Source organism: Cebus imitator, unplaced genomic scaffold, assembly GCF_001604975.1.
Source record: "Cebus imitator isolate Cc_AM_T3 unplaced genomic scaffold, Cebus_imitator-1.0 Scaffold280, whole genome shotgun sequence".
NCBI classification, from domain to species: Eukaryota; Metazoa; Chordata; class Mammalia; order Primates; family Cebidae; genus Cebus; species Cebus imitator.
In genome coordinates, this window is record NW_016107595.1 from 196095 (window position 1) to 218087 (window position 21993).

Below are 21993 nucleotides of genomic sequence, written 5' to 3' on the forward strand. Positions count from 1 at the left end.
GAGATAGAGTCTCAGTCTCGCTCTGTGGCCCAGGCTGGAGTAGAGTGGTGTGAACTCAGCTCGCTGCAACCTCCACTTCCCGGGTTCAAGCAATTCTCCTGCCTCAGCCTCCCAAGTACCTGGGACTACAGGCGCCTGCCACCACGCCTGGCTAATTTTTTGTCTTTTTAGTAGAGACAGGTGTCACCGTCTTGGCCAGGCTAGTCTCGAACTCCTGACCTTGTGATCCACCTGCCTTGGTCTCCCAAAGTGCTGGATTACAGGCGTGAGCCACTGCGCCCGATCAAGTCCGAGTGTCATCTTAGAGGCTATTTAATTATCATCTAAATGCTGCCTTTTGGATTTGTGGCACAGAAAAATATGCATACTGGAAAACAGCAACTCAGCTGGAAGAACTCGGATGGCACATCTGTCCCCGCCTGTGGCTCACACCCGAGAGAGAGGACATGCATTCTGATGAGCGTTGCTTTCGGCAGCGGTTCTCCCATGGCCTGGCGGAAAGACAGTTGCAGACCTTTATCCATGAGCCAGCAGCAGGCGTCTGCATCATGTAGTACTGTGGAAACCCGTCGTCAGTGCAGTGGAAAAGTAGTTACTTAAGTTCTGTCTCCCCAAATAACAAACACCGCCAAAAGGTAGTGACTTAAAACAGTGAAGATTCATTATCACAATTCTGTGGGTGGACCCTGCTCGGCTGGAGGATTCTGCTCCATGGAGTGTGGTTCAGTTCACTCATTTAGTTGTGTTGGCTTTCCTGGGGCCAGAAAGTCAGGGTGGCATCCCAACCTCCAGGATCTCCGTCCACATCGCCTATTTATTATTTTTGGAGACAGAGTCTCGTTCTGTTGCCCAGGCTGGAGTTCAGAAGTGGGATCTTGGCTCACTGCAACCTCCACCTCCCAGATTCATCCGATTCGCCTGCCTCAGCCTCCCGGGTAGCTGGGTGCCCAACACCATGCCCAGCTAATTTTTGTATGTTAGTAAAGATGGGGTTTCACCATGTTGGCCAGGCTGGTCTCAAACTCAAGACCGCCCACCTTGGCCTCCCAAAGTGCTGGGATTGCAGGTGTGAGCCACCGCGCCTGGCCTAAATTGGTGCATTTTAGAATGACAGATGCCACGTGATCTCACTTCTGTGAATCTAAAAAAGTTGAACTCAGAGAGTAGAAGGATGGTTACCAGGGGCTGGCGGGGGAGTGTGGAGTTGGGGGACATTGGTTAAAGGACATAAAATTTCCGTTAGGAGAGGGCCAGGCACGCTGGCTCACACCTGTAATCCCAGCACTTTGGGAGGCTGAGGCCGGAGGGTTGTCTGAGCCGAGGAGTTTAAAGCCAGCCTGGGGAACAGAGATTCTTACTGTGTGTGGTGGCAGTGGCGGTGGCGGCAGCGGCAGGGGGTGGGGGAGTTGTAGCAGACCAGGTCTCACTAACGCAGGCCTCCGTAATGACTGTTCTAGTACTGAGTGGTTAAGTTAAATTTTTTTGTTTTTGTTTTTTTTTTAAATAAAGACGGGGTTTCGCCATGTTGGTCAGGCTGGTCTTGAACTCCCAACCTCAGGTGATCCGCTCGCCTTGGCCTCCAAAGTTCTTGGATTACAGTCGTGAGCCACCACACCTGGCCAAATTTTTTTTTTTTTTTTTTTGAAACAGTTTCACTCTTGTCACCCAGGCTGGAGTACAGTGGCGAGATCTCAGCTCACTGCAACCTCCGCCCCCCAGGTTCAAGTGAGTCTTCTGCCTGTCACCCTCCTTAGTAGCTGGGGTTAGAGGCACACATTACCACACCCGGCTAATTTTTTTATGTCTAGTAGAGACAGGGTTTCAGTATGTTGGCCAGGCTGGTCTCGAACTCCTGACTTCAAGTGATCCACCTGCGTCGACCTCCCAAAGTGCTGGGATTACAGGCGTGAACCACTGAGACTTGATACTAATTTCCCAATCAATACGCTCTGAAAGGAATCTGACGAGATGTCAGGACCGTGACATTTATTTTTTTTATTTTTATTTTTTGAGACAGAGTCTTCGCTCTTTTGCCAGACTGGAGTGCAGTGCAGTGGCATGATCTCAGCTCACTGCAACCTCTGCCTCCTGGGTTCAAACAGTTCCCCTGTCTCAGCTTCCCGAGTAGCTGGGACTATAGGTGCGCACCACCACCCCAGCTAATTTTTTATATTTTAGTAGAGATGGGTTTTCACCATGTTGGCTAGGAAGGTCTCAATCTGACCTCGTGATCTGCCCACATTGGCCTTCCAAAGTGCAGGGAGCACCAAGCCCGGTGAGTCACCAAGCCCAGCCGACTTTTTTTTTTTTTTTTTTTGAGATGGGGTCTAATTCTGCTGGCCAGGCTGCAGTGGTGTGATAATAGCCCACTGCAGCCTTGACCTCCCAGGTTCAAGTAATCCTCCCACTTCGACCTCCTGTGTAGCTGGGACCACAAGTGCACATCACCACACTCAGCTGATTTGTTTCTTTGTAGAGACAGGGTCTCCCTGTGTTGCCCAGGTTGGCCTCAAACTACTGGCCTCAACCTCAAGTGATCCTCCCACCTCAGCCTCCCAAAGTGTTGAGATTGTGGGTGTAAGACACACATTCGGCCACAACTATGACTTTCTACTGCTAAGGAAGGACATCAGGGTCTGTTCAGCAAAAGTTAACAGTAACAGATGTGATATGTAACAAACCCTATTGGACCTTAACCTCATATTTTGCCCAATTAATTGTAATGTTTTAGAAAAGCGTATCTTCTTTTTGTTTTTGAGACAGGGTCTCAAAAACAGGGTCTCTGTTGCCCAGGCTGGAGTGCAGTGGTGCCATCATAGCTCACTGCAGACATCACCACCCAGGCTCAAATGATTCTCCTGGTTCAGCCTCCCAAGTAGCTGGGACTGTAAGTGCGTGCCACCACACTCAGCCAGTTTTTGTATTTTTTGTAGAGATGAGGTTTCACCATGTTAACTAGGCTGGTGGGAAACTCCTGGGCTCAAGCAGTCTTCTTGCCTCAGCCTCCCAAAGTGCTGGGATTACAGGCGTGAGCCACAGCACCCAGCATCGTATCTTTATTTATTTTATTTATTGAGATGGAGTCTTGCTCTGTTGTTAGGCTGGAGTGCAATGGCACAATCTCAGCTCCCTGCAACCTCCAACTCCCTGGGTCAACCGTACTCCTGCCTCAGCCTCCTGAGTAGCTGGGATTACAGGCACGTGTCACCACACCCGGCTAATTTTTGTATTTTCAGTAGAGATGGGGGCAGGGCGGTGGGGAGGGTCTCACCAAGTTGGTCAGGCTGGTCTCGAACTCCCGCACTCAAGTGATCCAGCCGCCTCAGCCTCCCGAAGTGCTGGGATTACAGGCGTGAGCCATCGTGCCCGACCGTAAGTGATTATATCGTTTTAACCTATAACTAACACCTGAGTCCTGCAGATCTTTCTCTGCAGCCTCAGTAAATATACTTAATCTAAGTGGGACCAGGTGCTGGGGTGATTCCTCTTGTCTCCTGCTAAATCACGGAGGTTTGGGGAGTTCCTTCAAACCCCAATAAAGTTGTTTGTGGAGGCCTGGGGAGTTTCTTCAGATCTCCAATAAAGCTTGTTTAATCCTAAATGGGTCCTGTTAAGAATTACTTCGTTATCATATCATGCTTCAAGGCCCAGGAAAGGCCTACGCACAAAGCACTTTGGGTGGGCTTTTGTTACATCCCAGCCTTTGTATAAGAGCACTCTCAACTTTTAATATTTAACTTAACCCTTGTAATCCCAGAACTTTGGGAGGCTGAGGTGGGTGAATCACCTGAGGTCAGGAGTTTGAGACCAGCCTGGCCAATGTGGTGAAACCGTGTCTCTACTAAAAATAGAAAAATTAGCCCGGTATAGTGGCACATGCCTGTAATCCCAGCTGCTCAGGAGGCTGAGGCCGGAGAATTGCTTGAACCCAGGAGGCAGAGGTTGTAGTGAGCTGAGACCGCGCCATTGCACTCCAGCCTGGGTGGCAGAGCGAGACTCCGTCTAAAAAAAAAAGCAAAAAACAAGCCTCTTGGCTGCTTGCTCTGTGCCTTGTGCACAACCCTTCCAACCCAGGAGTCACTTAGTAGTCTTCAAACATTCTACTTTGCTTTTCTAGAGTTTAAGTTACATTTGTTTTTTCTTTTTCATTTTTTTTTTTTCTTTTTTGAGATGGAGTTTCGCTCTTGTTGCCCAGGCTAGAGTGCAATGGTGCAATCTTGGCTTACCTCGACCTCTGCCTCCTGGGTTCAAGCGACTCTCCTGCCTCAGCCTCCCAAGTAGCTGGGATTGCTGGCATGTGCCACCACACCCAGCTAATTTTGTATTATTATTAGAGACAGGGTTTCAGTATGTTGGCCAGGCTGGTCTCGAACTCCCGACCTCAGGTGATCCATGTGCCTCAGCCTCCCAAAGTGCTGGGAGTCACATTTCTATCCTAAGCAAAAGCTATATAATTACCGAATTGCAAAAAATCATCTTTCCAAACTCCAAAACGGAGATAGGAGGGAAGATAAAATACATGAAAGAGGCAGGCATCCTGGGTAAATCACTCCGATATTGCAGGGTTGGGATCCCCAGGGTACTATGATGGCTAATTGGAACAGAATGCAGACATTTCTCCAAAGCCCCATCATTCATAAAAGCAAATTAAATATGATTCAATGGATTCATCAGGAGCCACCAGTTGCATTACCGACTTCTAACTTTGCAGAAATGAAACACGGTACTTTGGGTCAAGGTTCAATGAGGCTGGTTTTTACAACATTCCAGGCAATAAACAGGGACGCCCATTCACTGATAAATGTTGACGCTGACAGGTGGTGACCAATAATAAGGTTTGACTCCCATTCAGATAGTTTGTTTGACCTCTTTCCAAGTAACCACGGCCTTACCCCTCACTTTTGAGCTTATAATTGGTACACTTGTTTCATAGGCTTCCCCACCAGACTGTGAGCTCTATAGGGCTGGGTCCCAGATCGGTTCCACCACCAGGCTCTCTCGCCTAACTCGGCCCACGGGAAGCGGCTAAATAAGGTCCATCGGAGGCGGCTTTCAGCTGCTCTGGATCAATTGCTCAACTGGCAGCGGCCACCGGGTGGCCTGATTTAGTTGGCCCCGCCCTGCAAGGGCCTTACTTCCGGGATTCTTCAGGCGGGAGCAAGAAACATGGTCACATTTGACGTCCTGCGCCTGCGCACACTCCGTCTTGCGCCTGCGCATTACTGACAACTCCGGGACCGGACATAACGGTCCCCGCGCGGCTCTCCGAACCGGAAGTGGAGGTGAGCTGTTGCGGGCCGCGCCTGGCCTCGCTCAACGCCCGGTAGCCCCCACCGTCGCCGCCGCCGCCCTCGGCCGCTGCCGAGGCCTCCTGCAGCCACCATGTCCGCCAGCGCCGTCTACGTGCTGGACCTGAAGGGCAAGGTACTGAGGGCTCCCCACCCTCCCCGTTGCCCGGCAACTGGCGGGGTCCTCCTCCCCGTGGGGACCCACCCTGTTGCTAGGTAACCGGCCTATGAGCTCCACCCTGGTGTGAGGCTAGGAGGCCGGTAGACCTCACCGGAGATTCACACCCTGTTTCTTTCTGGGTAATTGGGCGGGGGTCTGCAGTGGCTCTGCCCAGCCCTGCTGCTAGGTAACGCGGTGGGCTGTGGCCACCGCGTTGCCAGGTAACCGACTGCCGCGCCCCTGCTCTCAGGCGCAGGGACCAGGGCCTCTGGCCGCAGCCGTCCCGGGAGCCAGGCAGGGCGTCCAGGGGCTGCGCGACCCTTGGCCAGGGGTGGCGAGGCGTGGCGGGGACTGGGTGCCCTCCAGCCAGTCCCGCCTTCTCAGGGCGTTGCAGCTTCTGTTTACCGTGCACTTTCTCTCAGTAGGAATTTCTCCACGTTCATTGTGATACTTATAAGGCTTAGGTGAGGTGGGTGGTGATCACGAGTGCCATTTTATAGAGGGAGAAACTGAGGCACGGAGAGGTGAAGCAACCTGACCAAGGTCACACCGGTCACAGAGAAGTAGCAAGTCTAGGAGTCCGATCCAGAATCATTTGTTGATTCATCTGGTATCTAGGGAGCACTGCTAATGCTGGGCAGGGTACTAAGCCTGGGGTCGATTTGTGTTTAGCAAATACCAGTCCCCCCTCTTTTTTTTTTTTGAGATAGTGTCAGTTGTCCAGTCTCGAGTGCAGTGGCGCAATCTCCACTCACTGCGACCTCCACCTTCTGGGCTCAAACAATTCTCCTGTCTCACCCTCCGGAGTAGCTGGGATTACAGGTGTCCACCACCACACCCAGCTAAATTTTATATTTTTAGTAGAAGTGGGGTGTCACCATGTTGACGAAGCTGGTCTCGAACTCTTGACCTCAAGCGATTTATCTGTCTCGGCCTTCCAAAGTGCTGGGATTACAGGAGTGAGTCACTGTGCTAGGGCTCAACAATCCATGTTCTTATGACGTTCACAGGCTGATGGGGGAGATGGATACCGATCTCCAAAACCACAAATAAATGTCAGTTGCAGTGGTGGGGCGGGGTGAGTGTGTAATAGGGACAGTCAGCCTCAGTCAGAGAATGAGAGAGGGTTTCCCTGAGCAAAGGTGACAAATGGACCTGAGACACCAGCAAGGTGGACATAAATGAGAACCCGGGCATCCTCCCCAGAGGATCTGAGAAAATTTAAAGGCAGGATTGTCTCTGCCTTTTCAAAATGGGCCTCTGCCTTCTCCCAAGTCCATCCCAGGTGCACAGCAAGTGGCTGCTTGGCCTGTTGTGTGTGGAAGCAACAAGAACCGGTCCAACAATGTTAGCCCAACATTGATCAGTGAGAGAAACAAACATGGGTGTCAGGTCCTAGGTGAGAGGTGGGCAGGAGTGAGCTCTGAAGCCACTGGGAGTGAAGAAGTGAAGTGGCTGCCACTTCCTGCCCCACGCCACCCCAGCACTTTCCTGAAGTCCCTTGAGTAGGTGCCTGCCCTGGAAGCCACCCACAGTCAACACCTAGTGAGCCCTAGTGCCGGCCTTGCTTCTCCCGCCTTCTTAGAGGCAAGCCAGAGGCTGGGTGGGTGTGGTGTTCCCTGAGCCCTGGTGGCATGAGTCTTGCTTCTGCCTGGCCACTGCCTCTCCAGCCGTGCCAGCAGGCTGCCTGTCTTGGCTTGCTTATGCCTTCAGCAAACATTTCATGAGCGCCTAGCATGCACCCTGTCCTGTGCCAGGGATAGGGTATCCATTGGCACTGTGGCTGTGGTGTTAGGGCTGAGCTGAAAACCCATCTCTGCCACTCAGCTGGGACAAGCCTCTTCTCTCTGAACCTCGCTTTTCTCACTGGTCAAAAGAGGCTTTTTTTCTTTTTTGGACGGAGTTTCGCTCTTATCACCCAGGGAGCGCAATGGCGTGATCTCAGCTCACTGCAACCTTCGCCTCCCAGGTTTAAGTGATTCTCCTGCCTCAGCCTTCTGAGTAGCTGGGATTACAGGCACCCATTACCACACTAAGCTAATTTTTTGTATTTTTAGTAGAGATAGGGTTTCTCCATGTTGGCCAAGCTGGTCTCGAACTCCTGACCTCAGGTGATCTACCCTCCTCGGCCCCCCAAAGTGCTGGGATTATAGGCGTGAGCCACCGTGCCTGGCCAAAAGAGGCTTTTATGGACTTACTGTGCAGATTTGCTGAGCAGATGCATGAGACAGGTTCAGCACCACTCATGGTCCACGTTAGCCTTCCCAGGCCTCTCCATCTAGCAGGGGAATCACCTAGAAGCAGAGACATTAGCACACGGTTGGATCCAGGCAACCACAGTGGCAGGACCAAGGTCCTAAGTACCGCAGTTGCTCAACCTTGTCCTTAGCCAGTGGACGGGGGAGGTGGTTACAAAAGGCCTCCTGGAACAGGGCGATGCTGGAGGGGGTTTGGACGGTGACCAGGTCAGGTGGAAAAGAGGCATTGCAAGGGACACAAGGGGCAGCCTGCTGGGGCTGCCAAGCCAGAAGTCCTGACTAATGCTGAGCTGGGAGAGAGAACCCAAGGGGACCACTTCAGTTCCAAGAAGGAGCAGCCACTGTGAGGAGACCGTAGCCCTGAGAGGCGTGATCAGACCTGCCTTTCAGGAAGCTCCCCAAGGCAGCTGTGGGCTTCCCTCCCTTCCTCTGCAACCAAGACACCCTTTCTTATTCCACAACCCGCGGACCTCATATTTCCAAAGTCAGCCTCGTGAGCCCACTGTATTTCATCAAAAATAAAGCACATTGAGAAATTCATGGCCACATGTCTGGTTATCAGGGACATTGGCATGGCCGCACTGGCTAGGAGAAAGCTCTCCTGGTAGGAAGCTTCTCAGCTTTATCGGGCTGGCTTCTCAGCAGCTTCTGACACCACTGACCACCTCCTCTGCGGTGCTCCCTTCCGCTTCTGACACCACCGACCGCCTCCTCCGCGGTGCTCCCTTCCGCTTCTGACACCACCGACCGCCTCCTCCGCGGTGCTCCCTTCCGCTTCCGGGAAGCTGCACTCGGGTTTCTCGCGCTGCCTGTTCTCCTCCTTTTCTGCCCTCCCCAGGGTTGTTGAGTGGCTCAGGCCTACGCGTGCCTCCCCATGCTGTCACTCTTCCCAGGTGATGTGACCCATGTCCATGGGCCGGTGACCCTCGACTTTGTCCACAGCACTTACCTAGAGATCCACTGGCCGCTGGGACACTGGGAGGTCCTACCACCACCACAAACTGGGCATTCGTCAAAATGCACTCCCTGTGCCTGCTTGCTCTCCCTCTAAGTGATGCCATTACCCATAGCCATCTGCACAAGACCTACACATTTTCCTCACCTCCTTTTTCTCGTTACCCCGGTATTCACTCCACAAATGTTTACTGAGTGCCTACTATGGGCCATGCCCTGATCTGGGTGCTGGGACACAGCTTTGAATGAGACAGAGTAGTCGCTGTTCTCAGGGAAGGTCAGACAGTAAATGAGGATACAAATAAATGTATAACGCAGCAGGTGATAGGGACACTGAAGTTAAAGCAGGGGTCAGGGTACAGAGGGACAGGACATGATCTCAGCCAGAGCAAGCAGGGAGGACTTCTTAAAGGAGGTATCATTTGAACTGAGGCTTGAGAAATGAGAAGAGCCAGGCCAGGACAAAGACCCCGAGGCGGGAACAGATGTGGATCACTCAGATCACCCAGGCTGGAGTGAAGTGAATCAGGGCAGCACAGGCAGAGAGGCATCAGAGGGGCCGTGAGGGGCCGGACTGCGCTGGTCCTTGGGAACCACGGGGATGAGCTTGGGGTTTGTTCTCAGTGCCGGGGAGGCTGGAGTAGGTGGCAGTTCAGCAGCAGGAAAGAGACCCTGTCTGGCTTCTATGTAGGAAGAGCCCTGTCACCCTTTGTGAGGAAAGACCTGGGGGGTCAAGAGTGACAGCAGGGGGAGGGTCTGTTTCCTCAACAGGTCATCACCTGCCTCCCTCCAGTCAGTCCCACAGGACTGGGAAAGGAAGGTACCATCCTTATCCCTCGCAGCCCCGCCTTGAGAGAATAAAGGCAGTGTGTGATGAATGACAGGTTCTGAGGCAGGTGGTTCCCAGGATGGTCAGCGCCGCCATGGCCTTCTCAGCCAGCGCATTGCTGAGTCCTGCCACTGGCTGTCCTGTGGGCCCCGAAAGCTACAGCTGCTCCGAGCGGCATCTCCAACCGCAGCTGTGCCCAGGCTAGCAAAGCTTCCGACCTCCTTTTTATTCTTTCAACAAGGTGCAATAACCTGCACTTTGTACGGTTTGATGAGCTCAGTCGTTGGGAGGCGTAACCCGCATTCCATCGCCCCTAAAGCTTTCTCATGCCCTTTGCTGTCCAGCCCCATTCCTAGGCAGCCACCGATGTGTGTTTCATCACCGTTTTCTAGGATTTTCTATACGTGCAGTCATCCAGGATGAGCTCTCCTTTGACTGGTTTCTTTCAGCCAGCAGAGTCGTCGTGGGATATGTCCCTGTATCAGGAGTCCGATGCCTTTCATTGCTGAGGCGTGTTTCTCTCCTTTTTTTTTTTTCTTTTCTTTTTTGAGGTGGAGTTTTGCTCTTGTTGCCCAGGCTGGAGTGCAATGGTACTCCAGTCTCGGCTCACTGCACCCTTCTTCTCCCGGGTGCAAGCGGTTCTCCTGCCTCAGTCTCCTGAGTAGCTGGAATTACAGGCGCCTGCCACCACACCCAGCTCATTTTTGTATTTTTAGTAGAGACGGGATTTCCCGCATTAGTCAGGCTGGTCTCCAACTCCTGACCTCAGGTGATCTGCCCGCCTCACCCTCATAAAGTGCTGGGATTACAGGAGTGAGCCACTCCGCCAGCCCGAGGTGTGTTCTCATGGTGTTCAGGACACAGTGACTGTGGGATCCGTCCATGTGTTGGGAGTCCCGTCCTGTTCATTGCCGAGGTGTGTTTCTCATCGCGTGCTGGACACGGTTTGTTTCTAGTTCACCTGTTGAAGGACATTGTCATTGTTTCTAGTCTGGGTCTGTTTCAATTAAAGCTGCTGTTAACATCTCGTGCTAGTCTTTGTACAGACATGTGATTTCATTTCTCTTGGATAAATACCAAAGAGAGAAATGACCGGGTCGTACGGTAACTCTGGGTTTCAGTTTTTCAGAAACTGCCAGACTTCACCAAAGTAGTTATCCCATTTTCCATTCCCATCAGCAGTGGACAGGGGTTCTAGATGCTGTGTATCCTGACCCACAGGCTATGAAAGAGAGAGACCAGGAAGGGCGTCTCCTCTTCAGAGTGCCCATGGACTTCAGGAAATACGAACCTTCAGCAGGAATGGGTGCCCTGACCCAGACAGGAAAGCAGGGTGCGTTAGCACGGGAAAGGCTCTGACAAGGCCCGTGTTGAGAGCTTGTGAGGCATTGCTTAACGTGTTGTCTCGGAGTGATTCGGTCCTGGACCCTTGCTGCAGAGTCCCCGTCTACGCTCACCCTGCAAGGAACTGCGGTGGCCCCTGTGGAAGCTCACACTGGGAGATACTCTTCTCCAGGAATTCCCTGGGGGATGGAGACCAGCATGGCCTCGAGTCCTGCTCTTGTGCAGGCAGGGGCCATGATCAGGGACCCTGAGGGAAGCAGGCTGGTGCATCTCACCCGCTGCCCCCAGCCCCTGGATTGAAGAACTGAAAATGCAAGCGTCTTCTCTCTTCCTTCCCCACCGCAGGTGCTCATCTGCCGGAACTACCGTGGCGACGTGGACATGTCAGAGGTGGAGCACTTCATGCCCATCCTGATGGAGAAGGAAGAGGAGGGGATGCTGTCGCCCATCCTGGCCCACGGAGGGGTCCGCTTCATGTGGATCAAACACAACAACCTGTACTGTATCCCTTTGCTGGGGGCGCCCCCAGGGGACTGCTGTGTGGGTGTGTGTGCACATCTACACACCGGCAACCAGGGCTGATTTGGGCACAGCGGCAGCCATGGGACACAGCCGTGCCCTATCGGAGCTCCTTGCTGCCTGCAGAGAGAGGCAGAGAATGCGCTATGACACGTGTGACGGGTGTGGGGAGAGGAGCGGGTGTGACTTGAAATCCTTTGGCTCAGGGGCCCAGGAAGGGAAGAGACACCCTGGAGGAAGCCTGCAGGGAGGCCTGGCTTCTGCCAGCTGGAGGGACGGACAGGCACTGGGCGTGGGTGAAGAATCTGCAGGACAGAGGCTCATTCCAGCAGCTGCACTCGGGGTGGCTGGAGCCCTCAAGAGGGGACGTGTGGCAGCAGCGAGGCTGGAGTGGTCAGCGGGGTCTGGGGTCTCAAAGAACATCATCTGAAATGTGACAGGAAGTCTTTGGTGGCTTTTAGATATGTACCTTCTGGAGGTTTCTGGCTGCTGAGTGGGGCAAGACAGTGGGGACAGGAGAGGACATGGGTAGGTCGGGAGTAGGCTGGGGTCGTCGTGCAGCTGGGAGGGGAAGTGGCTTGGACCACGGAGGGGTGGTGGGGTGCAGAGAAGGTGACAGGCTCCTCCCAGCCCCGCCCAGATCTCAGAGCCCCCTGCCCTTCCTGTCCTTGGACCCATGTGGAGACTTGGCCAAGCCAGTTTCTACCCAGGAGGTCTAACTGGCCATCCCACAGCTTTGGGCAGACCTTCAGGCGCATTGCAGTACCTGCACTACTACGGAAAGGGCCTGGCTGTGTGGTTCACAGCCCAGTGTGAGCCCCAGCTCCAGCAGCCATGGGGCTGGAGGCGAATCCCTCACCCTCCCACAGTTCAGCGGGAACGACGACCCCTCGCTGCACATTGAGGGGTTGTCAGGTCAGTTGAGCTGACTTGTGCACATTGCTCCCAGCAGATGTGGGCTCTGTGCCCTTTCCTGTGTTCTTGGAGACACGGGGCCTTGCCAGTACAGCGTGGCCAGTGGGCCAGAACATCTCCTGGGAGCCCCCTGGAAAGGCAGAATCCCACACTCACCCAGCCCTGCCCGTCAGAATCTGCATTGCAGCAAGATCGTTCCTGGTGGGTCGAGTGCATGTTCCCATGTAGGCCGTGCTGGTCCAGGGCCCTCACCTGGCTCCCTGTGGCCTGCCTCTGTGGAGATTTTTCCTGGCTCTGGAAGACCCTGAGAATAGCTCTGAAGCTGATCTTTGGTGGCTTTTAACCCGGGGAGTTGACAGTCCTCTGAGGCCACCCAGGTATTGGGAGGAGGGTGAGGGGCTATGGTCTGAGCTCAGCAGGAGCCATCAGATCAGTTTCTGCTTGGGCCCCTACATTTCACACCTGGGCATCTGGGGAAGAGACAGGGAGGGCTCACCTTTCTGGCTGAGTGGACATCCTTTGCCTCTAGCCGGGACAATTCTCAGCAAGGCCCTGGGTGAGAGCCACCCACTGCCACTGCTTATAAAGCATCTGGGGAGGGCGTGTTGCCAGGCAGCAGGAGGGAGGCCAGCACTCGTTTGACTGGGCCAGCGTCCCTTTCCTGGGCCCCTGTGCTGGGGTGAGGTGAGAAGGGAGAGGATACAGCCCCCGCCCTACCCCCTAGAGCTCACTGCTGGGCAAACAAGCCAGGTGGCACAGACAAGCCATGAGCAGGGATGTCGGGGGCACAGTGCGTGAGCCTATAGAGGAAGAACCAGCCTGCTCTGGTGGCCTGGGAGCCCATTAGGGAAAAAGGAACAGGAAGCGCCCAGCACACTGACCCTGGGAGGCACCCGTGGCAGAAAGGAACATCTGCATCAGATGTCTCATGTACACTGCCTCAGTGAATTCATTCACAGGCCCCCATTACACAGGAGAGAAATATCGAGGTTTCTCTAGAAAGGTTTGTTTCAAGGCCACGGCTTGTGTTTCCAAAGCCAGGAAGGACTGAAGCCAGAATTGGCCCTGGCTACTTGCCACAGAGTCTGGCCGGGGGACCCTGGATCTCAGCAGGGTCATGATGAGGTCGCCTTTGGAGGAGCAGGGCCAGTGCATCCTGCTTTCTGTTCCTGGAATGAGCCTCGCTCCCTCCCTGCTCAGGGCAGCCCCTCACCCAGCCCCCGGGACAGGTCCCCTGTGCCACCTGCCATCTCTGTGATTCTCCATCTCAGTGAGTGCTTCCTGGGGCACATCTGGCCAGTGACTCCTGTGTCCCAGACCCAGCTTGGACCAGGAGCTTGGTAGCCCACCATGGGCCACGTAAACAGCTGGGAGCGGCGGTAGGGAAGGCTCTGAGGGTTGTGATGGTTAGGGGCTGCCTCCATCAGCTGGGGTCTTCCAGGCAGCTGCGCGGCCTCTGAATGCTCCTTAACCGTGGCTGCCATGCAGTGGTCGCCACGTCCAAGAAGAACGCGTGCGTGTCGCTGGTGTTCTCCTTCCTTTATAAGGTGGTACAGGTGAGTCTCTCTCAGAGGGACTGCGGGCTTGGGTGGCGGTTGTCTTGGCTCTGCTTTTGCACCTCCCCATACCTGGCCGCCCTAGTTAGAACTGTGGGGTCCCCAGGGAGGGCTGGGGCTGGAACCCCAGGAAGTGGGAAAAGGGAGCCCAGCCCCCTTGTGTGGAATTCTACAGCTCGCATTGCTCCCCACCCTGGGGAAGAAGGGAAAGTGAACAGGAAAAGGTGGGGTGCAGAGCAGGGGTGTGCCCTGACCCTGGAAGGGACAAGCAAGTCCCCCAGCCAGCTTTGGAAGGATGTGGGGTGACCCACTGATGTGGTTGGAATAACAGCAGAGCTGCAGAGCCGAGCCCAGCTCAGTCTCCCTGGGGGCTCTCAAGGCACAGAGGCCCGAGGCCCACCTTGGAGAGAGCTAACACACGCCTGGCCCAGGCTGCCAGTGACATGGAGACAGTGGCTGGTGCAAAGGCCCTGGGACAGCCATGTGCGTGGTATGGACAGGGAGGCTGAGGTCAGCTGGGAAGAGGACGGATTATACAGAAGTGGGGATTGCATTCCACCTCTGATGAGAGGTAGTGGAGAGCTTCAAGCAGGAGACTGACAAGACCCAGTTTGATCTAAAGCAGTGACTGGCTGCTGAGCAGGAGGACTTGAGGGCAGCTTGGTGCCAGTGAGTAGGCTGCTGCCGGCTTCCTGGAGAGGATGGGCCTGGCCAAGGCAGGCTGTAGGGCTCAGGAAAGCGGGGACCCGGACCCAGGAGGCCTGGGAAAGCGTTCATCCCTCACTGATCCCACCTGTGCAGAATGTTGGGGAATGGGGGCAAGCCCAGGTGGGGAGGGCGTGGGGATGGAGCCGAGCGTCAGCTGGGAAGGCCCCACGTGCATGCCGAGGGCTCCTTCACTGGACCAGTGGCACTGTCACAAGCAGGGCTGGGCCTGGCTGTGCTGCCTTTGCTTTCCAAGCAGAGGCTGGGCAATCACAGCCCTGAAGCGCACAGGGGTCAGCAGATCAGAGACGGGGGATGTGGGAAGGGGAGAGTCCCCAGCCAAGGGTTGGGCAGTTCCTTCCTGCTTCAATGGTGTTCCTTCCTTCGGCATTTATGCCTGCAAAAGTGCTTCTAACAGCCCCTCTTCTTTGACGCCCCTTCCTTAGCCCTCTGAGCTTTGCATTGAAATGGGGAAAATGGCGGTTCATCAGGTCCTCCCCTGTGTCACTCCAGACTCAGGATGGGATGACAGTTACAGTCACTCAGGAGGGGCCGCCTGCCTGGGGGTGTCTGGGCAGGGAAGAGAACGGGGACGTGGAGCTTCTGAAGGCCGCAGAGGACATCTGCAGGGGCTCCAGCCTGGCCCCCCCACAGCCAGCCACTGCTGTCCTGCCCCGTTAACCTGTGTCCAGGGCCCTGTAGCACATCCCCGAGCCTGGGAAGTGGGCTGTTGGTAGGACTTAGAGGGCAAATGAATGTGTGCAAGTGTTCATTCATTCCTCAACCATTTGCTGAGCCATCTGCCTCCCCTCCCTCCCCCTCTTCCCACGCCGTCACTACCACAGGTGTTTTCCGAGTACTTCAAGGAGCTGGAGGAGGAGAGCATCCGGGACAACTTTGTCATCATCTATGAGCTGCTGGACGAGCTCATGGACTTCGGCTACCCCCAGACCACCGACAGCAAGATCCTGCAGGAGTGAGTGGGCGGGGGTGGGGGCGGGAGCTAGGCCTGGGCGGTGTGACATTGATGCCATCAGGTTTGGAAACAGAAAGCAAATGTGTGTTCGTGTTGTCTCCCACCCCCCTCCCACCACCAGCCGTGTTAGGATTTTTACTGAGTTGGTAGGCTTCTTTTCTTTCCTTCTTCTGTAGTGTTTTATCTCCTCTGCTATAGAAATAGACACAGCATTTAAAACTAGCAAAGCCCCAACAGCCATTCTGGGTGGTAACAGGTAGCAGGGTTCAGTCTGGGCCATTAATTGAAATGTGAGCTTGTCCTATCTTTTTTTTTTTTTTTTTTTTTTTTGATTTTTTTTTTTTTTTGAGACGGAGTTTCGCTCTTGTTACCCAGGCTGGAGTGCAATGGCTCTTTTTTGAGACAGAGTCTCGTTCTGTCTCCCAGGCTAGAGTGCAGCGGTGTGATCTCAGCTCACTGCAACCTCCGCTTCCCAGGTTCAGGTGATTCTCCCGCCTCAGTGGTTTTAATTCGTTTCCTCCTCGATAGCTGAGCATAGCAGTGCTTTTCCTGTTCCTTATCTTTACTCTCCATCCACACAGACGCCCTAAGTCCCTTGCTACTAAGGAGTAGCCTCCTTTGTTTTTACTGTCATAAAATAACTGTGATTGAGATCTCCCCTCTTTGGAATCCTGCCCTTCAGATAATAGGCAACGTGAACTAAGTGCTTCCCAGGGGCGCAGCCCCACGTGCAGCCATTTACATTCACTGAGTCACAGCCTCCCCATTTACCGCCTTCCCATTTTACGGTGGGCAGACAGACTCCCAGAGAAGCCTGTGTTCCCAACCCTGCACCTGTTGCTCCCGCAGCGGGATGGGGTCATCAGCCCCACCCACGTGCTCAGCGGGGGTGGGAAGCAGCTCACACTCACTTCTTGTTTTCCTCCCCAACATGGTCTTCTTGGGCCCCAGAAATGAGCGCTTTAGACTCTGTAGCGTGTGTATTGGCCTTTGGAAAGGGTGAAGATTTTCCTGTATGAAGCAGCCCCAGGTGAAACCAGAGGCCGCCTTTTCTGGAGCTGCTTAAATTGAGGGGCTGCTTTCAAGTCGGTCAGAACCTCCCCTGCACCCACCCTGACCCCACCGAAACATCAGGGCCAGAAGCTGTGGCGTTGGCGCGGGTGCCACCTCCTTCACTCTGAGCTTGTGGCCCCACAGGTACATCACCCAGGAAGGCCACAAGCTGGAAACAGGGGCCCCGCGGCCCCCAGCCACCGTCACCAATGCGGTTTCCTGGCGGTCCGAAGGCATCAAGTATCGGAAGAATGAGGTGTTCTTGGACGTCATCGAGTCTGTTAACCTCTTGGTAGGCCTCCTTTCTTTCCTTCTTCTGTAGAATGTAATCTCCTCTGAGAAACAGACGCAGCATTTTAAAACTAGCAAGGCCCCGAGAGCCATTCTGTGTGGTAACTGATAGCAGGATTCAGTTTGGGCCACTCTGAAATGTGCGCTTGTCTTATCTTTTCTTTTTTTGCTTGTGTTTTCTTTTCTTTTTTTTTTTTTTTTTTTGAGATGGAGTCTCCTTCTGTCGCCCAAGCTGGAGTGCAGTGGTGCGATCTCAGCTCACTGCAACCTCCGCCTCCCAGGTTCAGGTGATTCTCCTGCCTCAGCCTCCTGAGTAGCTGGGATTATAGACACCTGCCACCACGCCCGGCTCAAGCTTGTGCTAGCTTCATTAGCATTTATGCTGACTGAGAAGCCATGCGTGCAGATTATTTTTAAAAATTAAAAGCAGGATATGAGGTTAGAAAGTGAAGGGCTTTTATCATTCACCGTGTACAGAAAAAAAAGAGGAAGCGAAGGGCTCCGCTCCTATGAACAGAAAGATGAGGATTTCTTCACCGTCCTCTCAGGCCTCATTCTGTAGACAGAAACGCGTATGTTGGTTGCCCTATAAACCTGAGATCGTAAGCTGTGGTTCTCCTGCAACTTGTTTTCATTGTTGTTGTTTTTTGGGTTTTGATTTTGCATTCAGTGTTAACTGTTTTGTATGTTTGTTTTTTTCTTTTAGTTTTTAAATTATGAGATAAGTTGACGTTTTGAAAATGAATTTTAGCGCTTGTGCAGATTTGTGTAACCCACCACCATACCCAGGGCACAGAACCTCGAAACCTCCTCATGCTGCCTGTTTGTAGCTCCACACCCCTCTTCCCCATTCCCTGACAACCATTGCTCTGCTCTCCACCACCAGAGTCTTCGTCGTGTTGCAGTTGTCACCGTAGCTGTCTTTCTGAGATTGTCGTATGAACGGCATCATACGGTCATGAGCTCTCGAGTCTGGCTTTAACTCATTCTAATTCTTTGCGATTCATCCAAATCCAATTGTTTTGTGTATCAACAGCCTGTTTCCTTGTATATTTATTTGTATTTATTTTCTGTTCCAAACCACAGAAGGACATTTGGGTGGTTTTCTAGTCTTTGGCAATTGTCAGTAGAGTTGCTAGAAACATTTTGTGTCCAGGCTTACGTGTGGACATAAGTTTTCATCTCTCTAGGGTAAATACCCAGGAGTGGGATGGCTGGGTCACACGGTAAGTGTATGTTTACCTTTATAAGAAACTGACAAACCATTGCCGTTTTGCATTCTCGCCAGAGCGGATGAGGGTTGTGAGGACCCCACATCCTTGGTCAGTAGTTTTACTTTTGCCATCCTAATAGGTATGTAGTAGTATCTCAGCATTGTTTTGTTTTTGTTTTTTTTGAGATGGAATCTTGCTCTTGTTGCCCAGGCTGGAGTGCAATGGTGCTATTTCAGCTCACTGTAACCTCCATCTCCCAGGCTCAAGTGATCTCCTACCTCAGCCTCCCAAGGAGCTGGGATTTTAGGCACCCACCACCACGACCAGCTGATTTTTGTATTTTTAGTAGAAACGGGGTTTCACTGTGTTGGCCAGGCTGGTCTTGAACACCTGACCTTGGGTGATCAGCCTCCCAAAGTGCTGGGATTATAGGTGTGAGCCACTGTGCTTGGCCTATTGCATTTTCTTAATGGCTCATAATGTTGAACATTGCTTTACATGTTTCTTTGTCATCTGTATATCCTCTTTGGAGAAGCATCTCTGTGCATCTTTTTCGCATTTTAAAATTGGATCATTTTCTTATAATTGAGCCTTGACAGTTCTTTGTATGTTCTAGTTAGAAGTTCTCTGTCAGATATGTGATTTGCAAATATTCTCTTCCAGTCTGCTTATCTTTTTAATCTCTTAGCAGTGTCCGTTTTTTGTTTTTTGTTTTTTGTTTTTTTTTTTAAGACAGAGTCTCACTTTGTAGCTCAGGCTGTAATACAAGTGGCATGATCTCAGCTCACTGTAACCTCCGCCTCCTGGGTTCAAGTGATTCTCTAGCCTCCGCCTCCCAGGTAGCTGGGATTACAGGCAAACACCACCACACCTAGCTAATTTTTGTATTCTTAGTAGAGACAGGGTTTCACCGGGTTGACCAGGCTGGTCTTGAACTCCTGACCTCAGGTGATCAGCTCCCTTCGGCCTCCCAAAGTGCTGGGATTACAGGCATGAGCCACCATGCCCGGCCCCCAATACTATGTGAGAGAGGACATCTTTGTCTTGTGTCAGTTTTCAGGGGAGGTGCTTCCAGCTTTTGCCTATTCAGTATGATGTTGGCTGTGGGTTTGTCATAGATAGCTCTTATTTTTTAGGTATCTTCCTTCAAAACCTACTTTGTTGGCTGATCATGGTACCTCATGCTCTACTAAAAATAGGAAAATTAGCCGGGGATGGTGATGGGAACCTGTAATTCCAGCTACTCAGGAGGCTGAGGTGGGAGGATCGCTTGAGCCCAGGAGGTAGAGGTTGCAGTGAGTTGAGATTGTGTTACTGCATTCCAGCCTGGGCGACACAGCAAGACCCTGTCTCAAAAAACAAAGGCGCGGTGGCTCACACCTGTAATCCCAGCACTTTGGGAGGCCGAGGTGGGTGGATCACGAGGTCAAGAGATCGAGACCATCCTGGTCAACATGGTGAAACCCGTCTCTACTAAAAATACAAAAATTAGCTGGGCATGGTGGCACATGCCTGTAGTCCCAGCTACTTGGGAGGCTGAGGCGGGAGAATTGCTTGAACCCAGGAGGTGGAGGTTGCAGTGAGCCAAGATCGCGCCATTGCACTCCAGCCTGGGTAACAAGAGTGAAATTCCATCTCAAAAAAAATCAAAACAAAACCCAAAACCCTAGTTTGTTGAGAGAGTTTTTAACATGAAGAGATGTTGAATTTTATTGAAAGCCTTTTCTGCATCTTTTGAGATGATCATGTAATTTCTGTATTTATGTTATGAGTCATGTTTATTGATTTGCATATATTGAACCAACCTTGCATCCCAGGGATAAATGCCATCCTGATTGTGGTAGATTAGGTTTTTGATGTACTGCTAAATTCAGTTTGTTAGTGTGTTGTTGAGGATTTTTGCATCAATGTTTATCAAGGATATTCCTGAAGTTTTCTTTTTTCGTTGTATCTCTGCCAGGTTTTGGTCTCAGGATGATGCTGACCTTATAGAATGAGTTGGGGAGGAAGCCCTCCTCCTCAGTTTTTTGGAATAGTTTCAGTAGGAATGGTACCAGCTCTTCTTTGTACATCTGATAGAATTCAGCTGTGAATCCGTCTGGTCCAGGGCTTTTTTTTTGGTTGGTAGGCTATTTATTACTGATTCAATTTTGGAGCTCATTACTAATCTGCTCAGGGATTCAGTTTCTCCCTGGTTCCGTCTTGGAAGGGTATATATGTCCAGGGAATTATCCATTTCTTCTAGATTTTCTAGTTTGTGTGCATAGATGTGTTCACAATAGTCTCTGAAGTTTATTTGTATTTCTGTGGGATCACTGGTAACACCCCCTTTGTCATTTCTAATTGTGTTTATTTGGATCTTCTCTCTTTTCTTATTAGTCTAGCTAGCAGTCTATCTTGTTCATTCTTTTAAAAAACCAGCTCCTGGCTTAGTTGATCTTTTGAATGTTTTTTTTGTGTGTCTCAGTCTTCTTCAGTTCCGCTGTGATTTTGGTTATTTCTTGTCTTCTGCTAGCTTTGGAGGTGGACACTTTTGCATCACGCGTTGAGTTGTGATGTAGATCTTTCTAACTTTTTGATGTGGGCACGTAGTGCTATAAATTTCTCTTAACACTGCCTTAGCTGTATCCCAAAGATTCTGGTCTGTTGTGTCTTTGTTCTCATTGGTTTCTCTTGACTTCTGCCTTAATTTCATTATTTACCCAAAAGTCATTCAGGATCAGGTTGTTTAATTTCCATGTAATTGTATGGTTTTGAACAATTTTCTTAGTTTTGAATTCTATTTTTATTGATTTGTGGTTTGAGAGAGTGGCTGATATGATTTTGGTTCTTTTGCATTTGCTGAGGATTGTTTTATGTCCAATTGTGTGGTGGTTTTTAGAGTATGCCATGTGCAGATGAGATATATTCTCCCGTTTTTGGGTGGAGAGTTCTGTAGAATCTATCAGGTGCAGTTGATCCAGTGCTGAGTTGAGGTCCTGGATATCTTTGTTAATATTCTGCCTCAGTGATCTGTCTAATACTGTCAGTGGGGTGTTGAAGTCTCCCACTGTTACTGTGTGGCAGTGTAAGTCTCTTTGTAGGTCTCCAAGAACTTGCCTTATGAACCTGTGTACTGCTGTTGGCTGCATATATATTAGGATCGTTAGATCTTGTTGAATTGAATCCTTTACTATTATGCAATGCCCTTCTTTGTCTTTTTTGATCTTTGTTGTCTTAAAGTCTGTTTTGTGTGAAATTAAGATTGCAACTCTGCTTTTGTCTGTTTTCTATTTGCTTGGTAGATTTTTCTCCATTTCTTTATTTTAAGTCCATGGGTGTTATTGCATGTGAGATGGGTCTTTTTTGTTGTTGTTGTTGTTGAGACGAGAGTCTTGCTGTGTTGCCCAGGCTGGAGTGCAGTGGCACGATCTTGGCTCACTAAAAGATCTCCGTCCCCCAGGTTCCAGCAATTCTCCTGCCTCAGCCTTCTGAGTAGCTGGGATTACAGGTGTGCACCACCACACCCGGCTAAGTTTTATATTTTTAGTGGAGACAGGGTTTCACCATGTTGCCCAGGCTGGTCTTGAACTCCTGACCTCAAGCAATCCACCCACCTCTGCCTCCCAAAGTGCTGAGATTACAGGCATGAGTGAGCCATGGTGCCCAGCCAAGATGGGTCTTTTAAAGGCAGCATATAATTCGATTTTACTTCTTTATCCAGCTTGCTACTCTGTGCCTTTTAATGGGGACATTTAGCCCATTTACATTCAGAGTTAGTATTGATGTATGTGTATTTGATCCTGTCATTGTGGTGTTAGCTGTTTATTATGCTGACTTGTTTGTGTGTGGTTGCTTTATAGTGTCACTGGTCTGTATATTTAAGTGTGTTTTTGTGGTGGCTGGTAATGGTTTTTTTCTTTATACATATATGTATTTTTTTTTTTTTTTT

At 51.5% G+C, this 21993-nt stretch overlaps 1 protein-coding gene across 2 annotated transcripts in view; it reads left to right on the forward strand.

Annotated features, from left to right (window-relative positions):
- The first annotated feature begins 4923 nt into the window (after positions 1–4923).
- Positions 4924–21993, forward strand: part of AP1M1 (adaptor related protein complex 1 subunit mu 1) — a 33888-nt gene continuing 16818 nt past the window's right edge. The window contains exons 1-6 of one of the 2 annotated variants that reach the window (XM_037728735.1): positions 4924–5424; positions 11179–11335; positions 13756–13823; positions 15374–15504; positions 16702–16849; positions 18039–18074. In XM_037728735.1, the coding sequence (XP_037584663.1) occupies positions 5383–5424; positions 11179–11335; positions 13756–13823; positions 15374–15504; positions 16702–16849; positions 18039–18074 (582 nt within the window). In that variant the 5' untranslated portion in view covers positions 4924–5382. The remainder of the gene's footprint in view (positions 5425–11178; positions 11336–13755; positions 13824–15373; positions 15505–16701; positions 16850–18038; positions 18075–21993) is intronic. The other variant, XM_017501174.2, reaches the window with a different exon arrangement.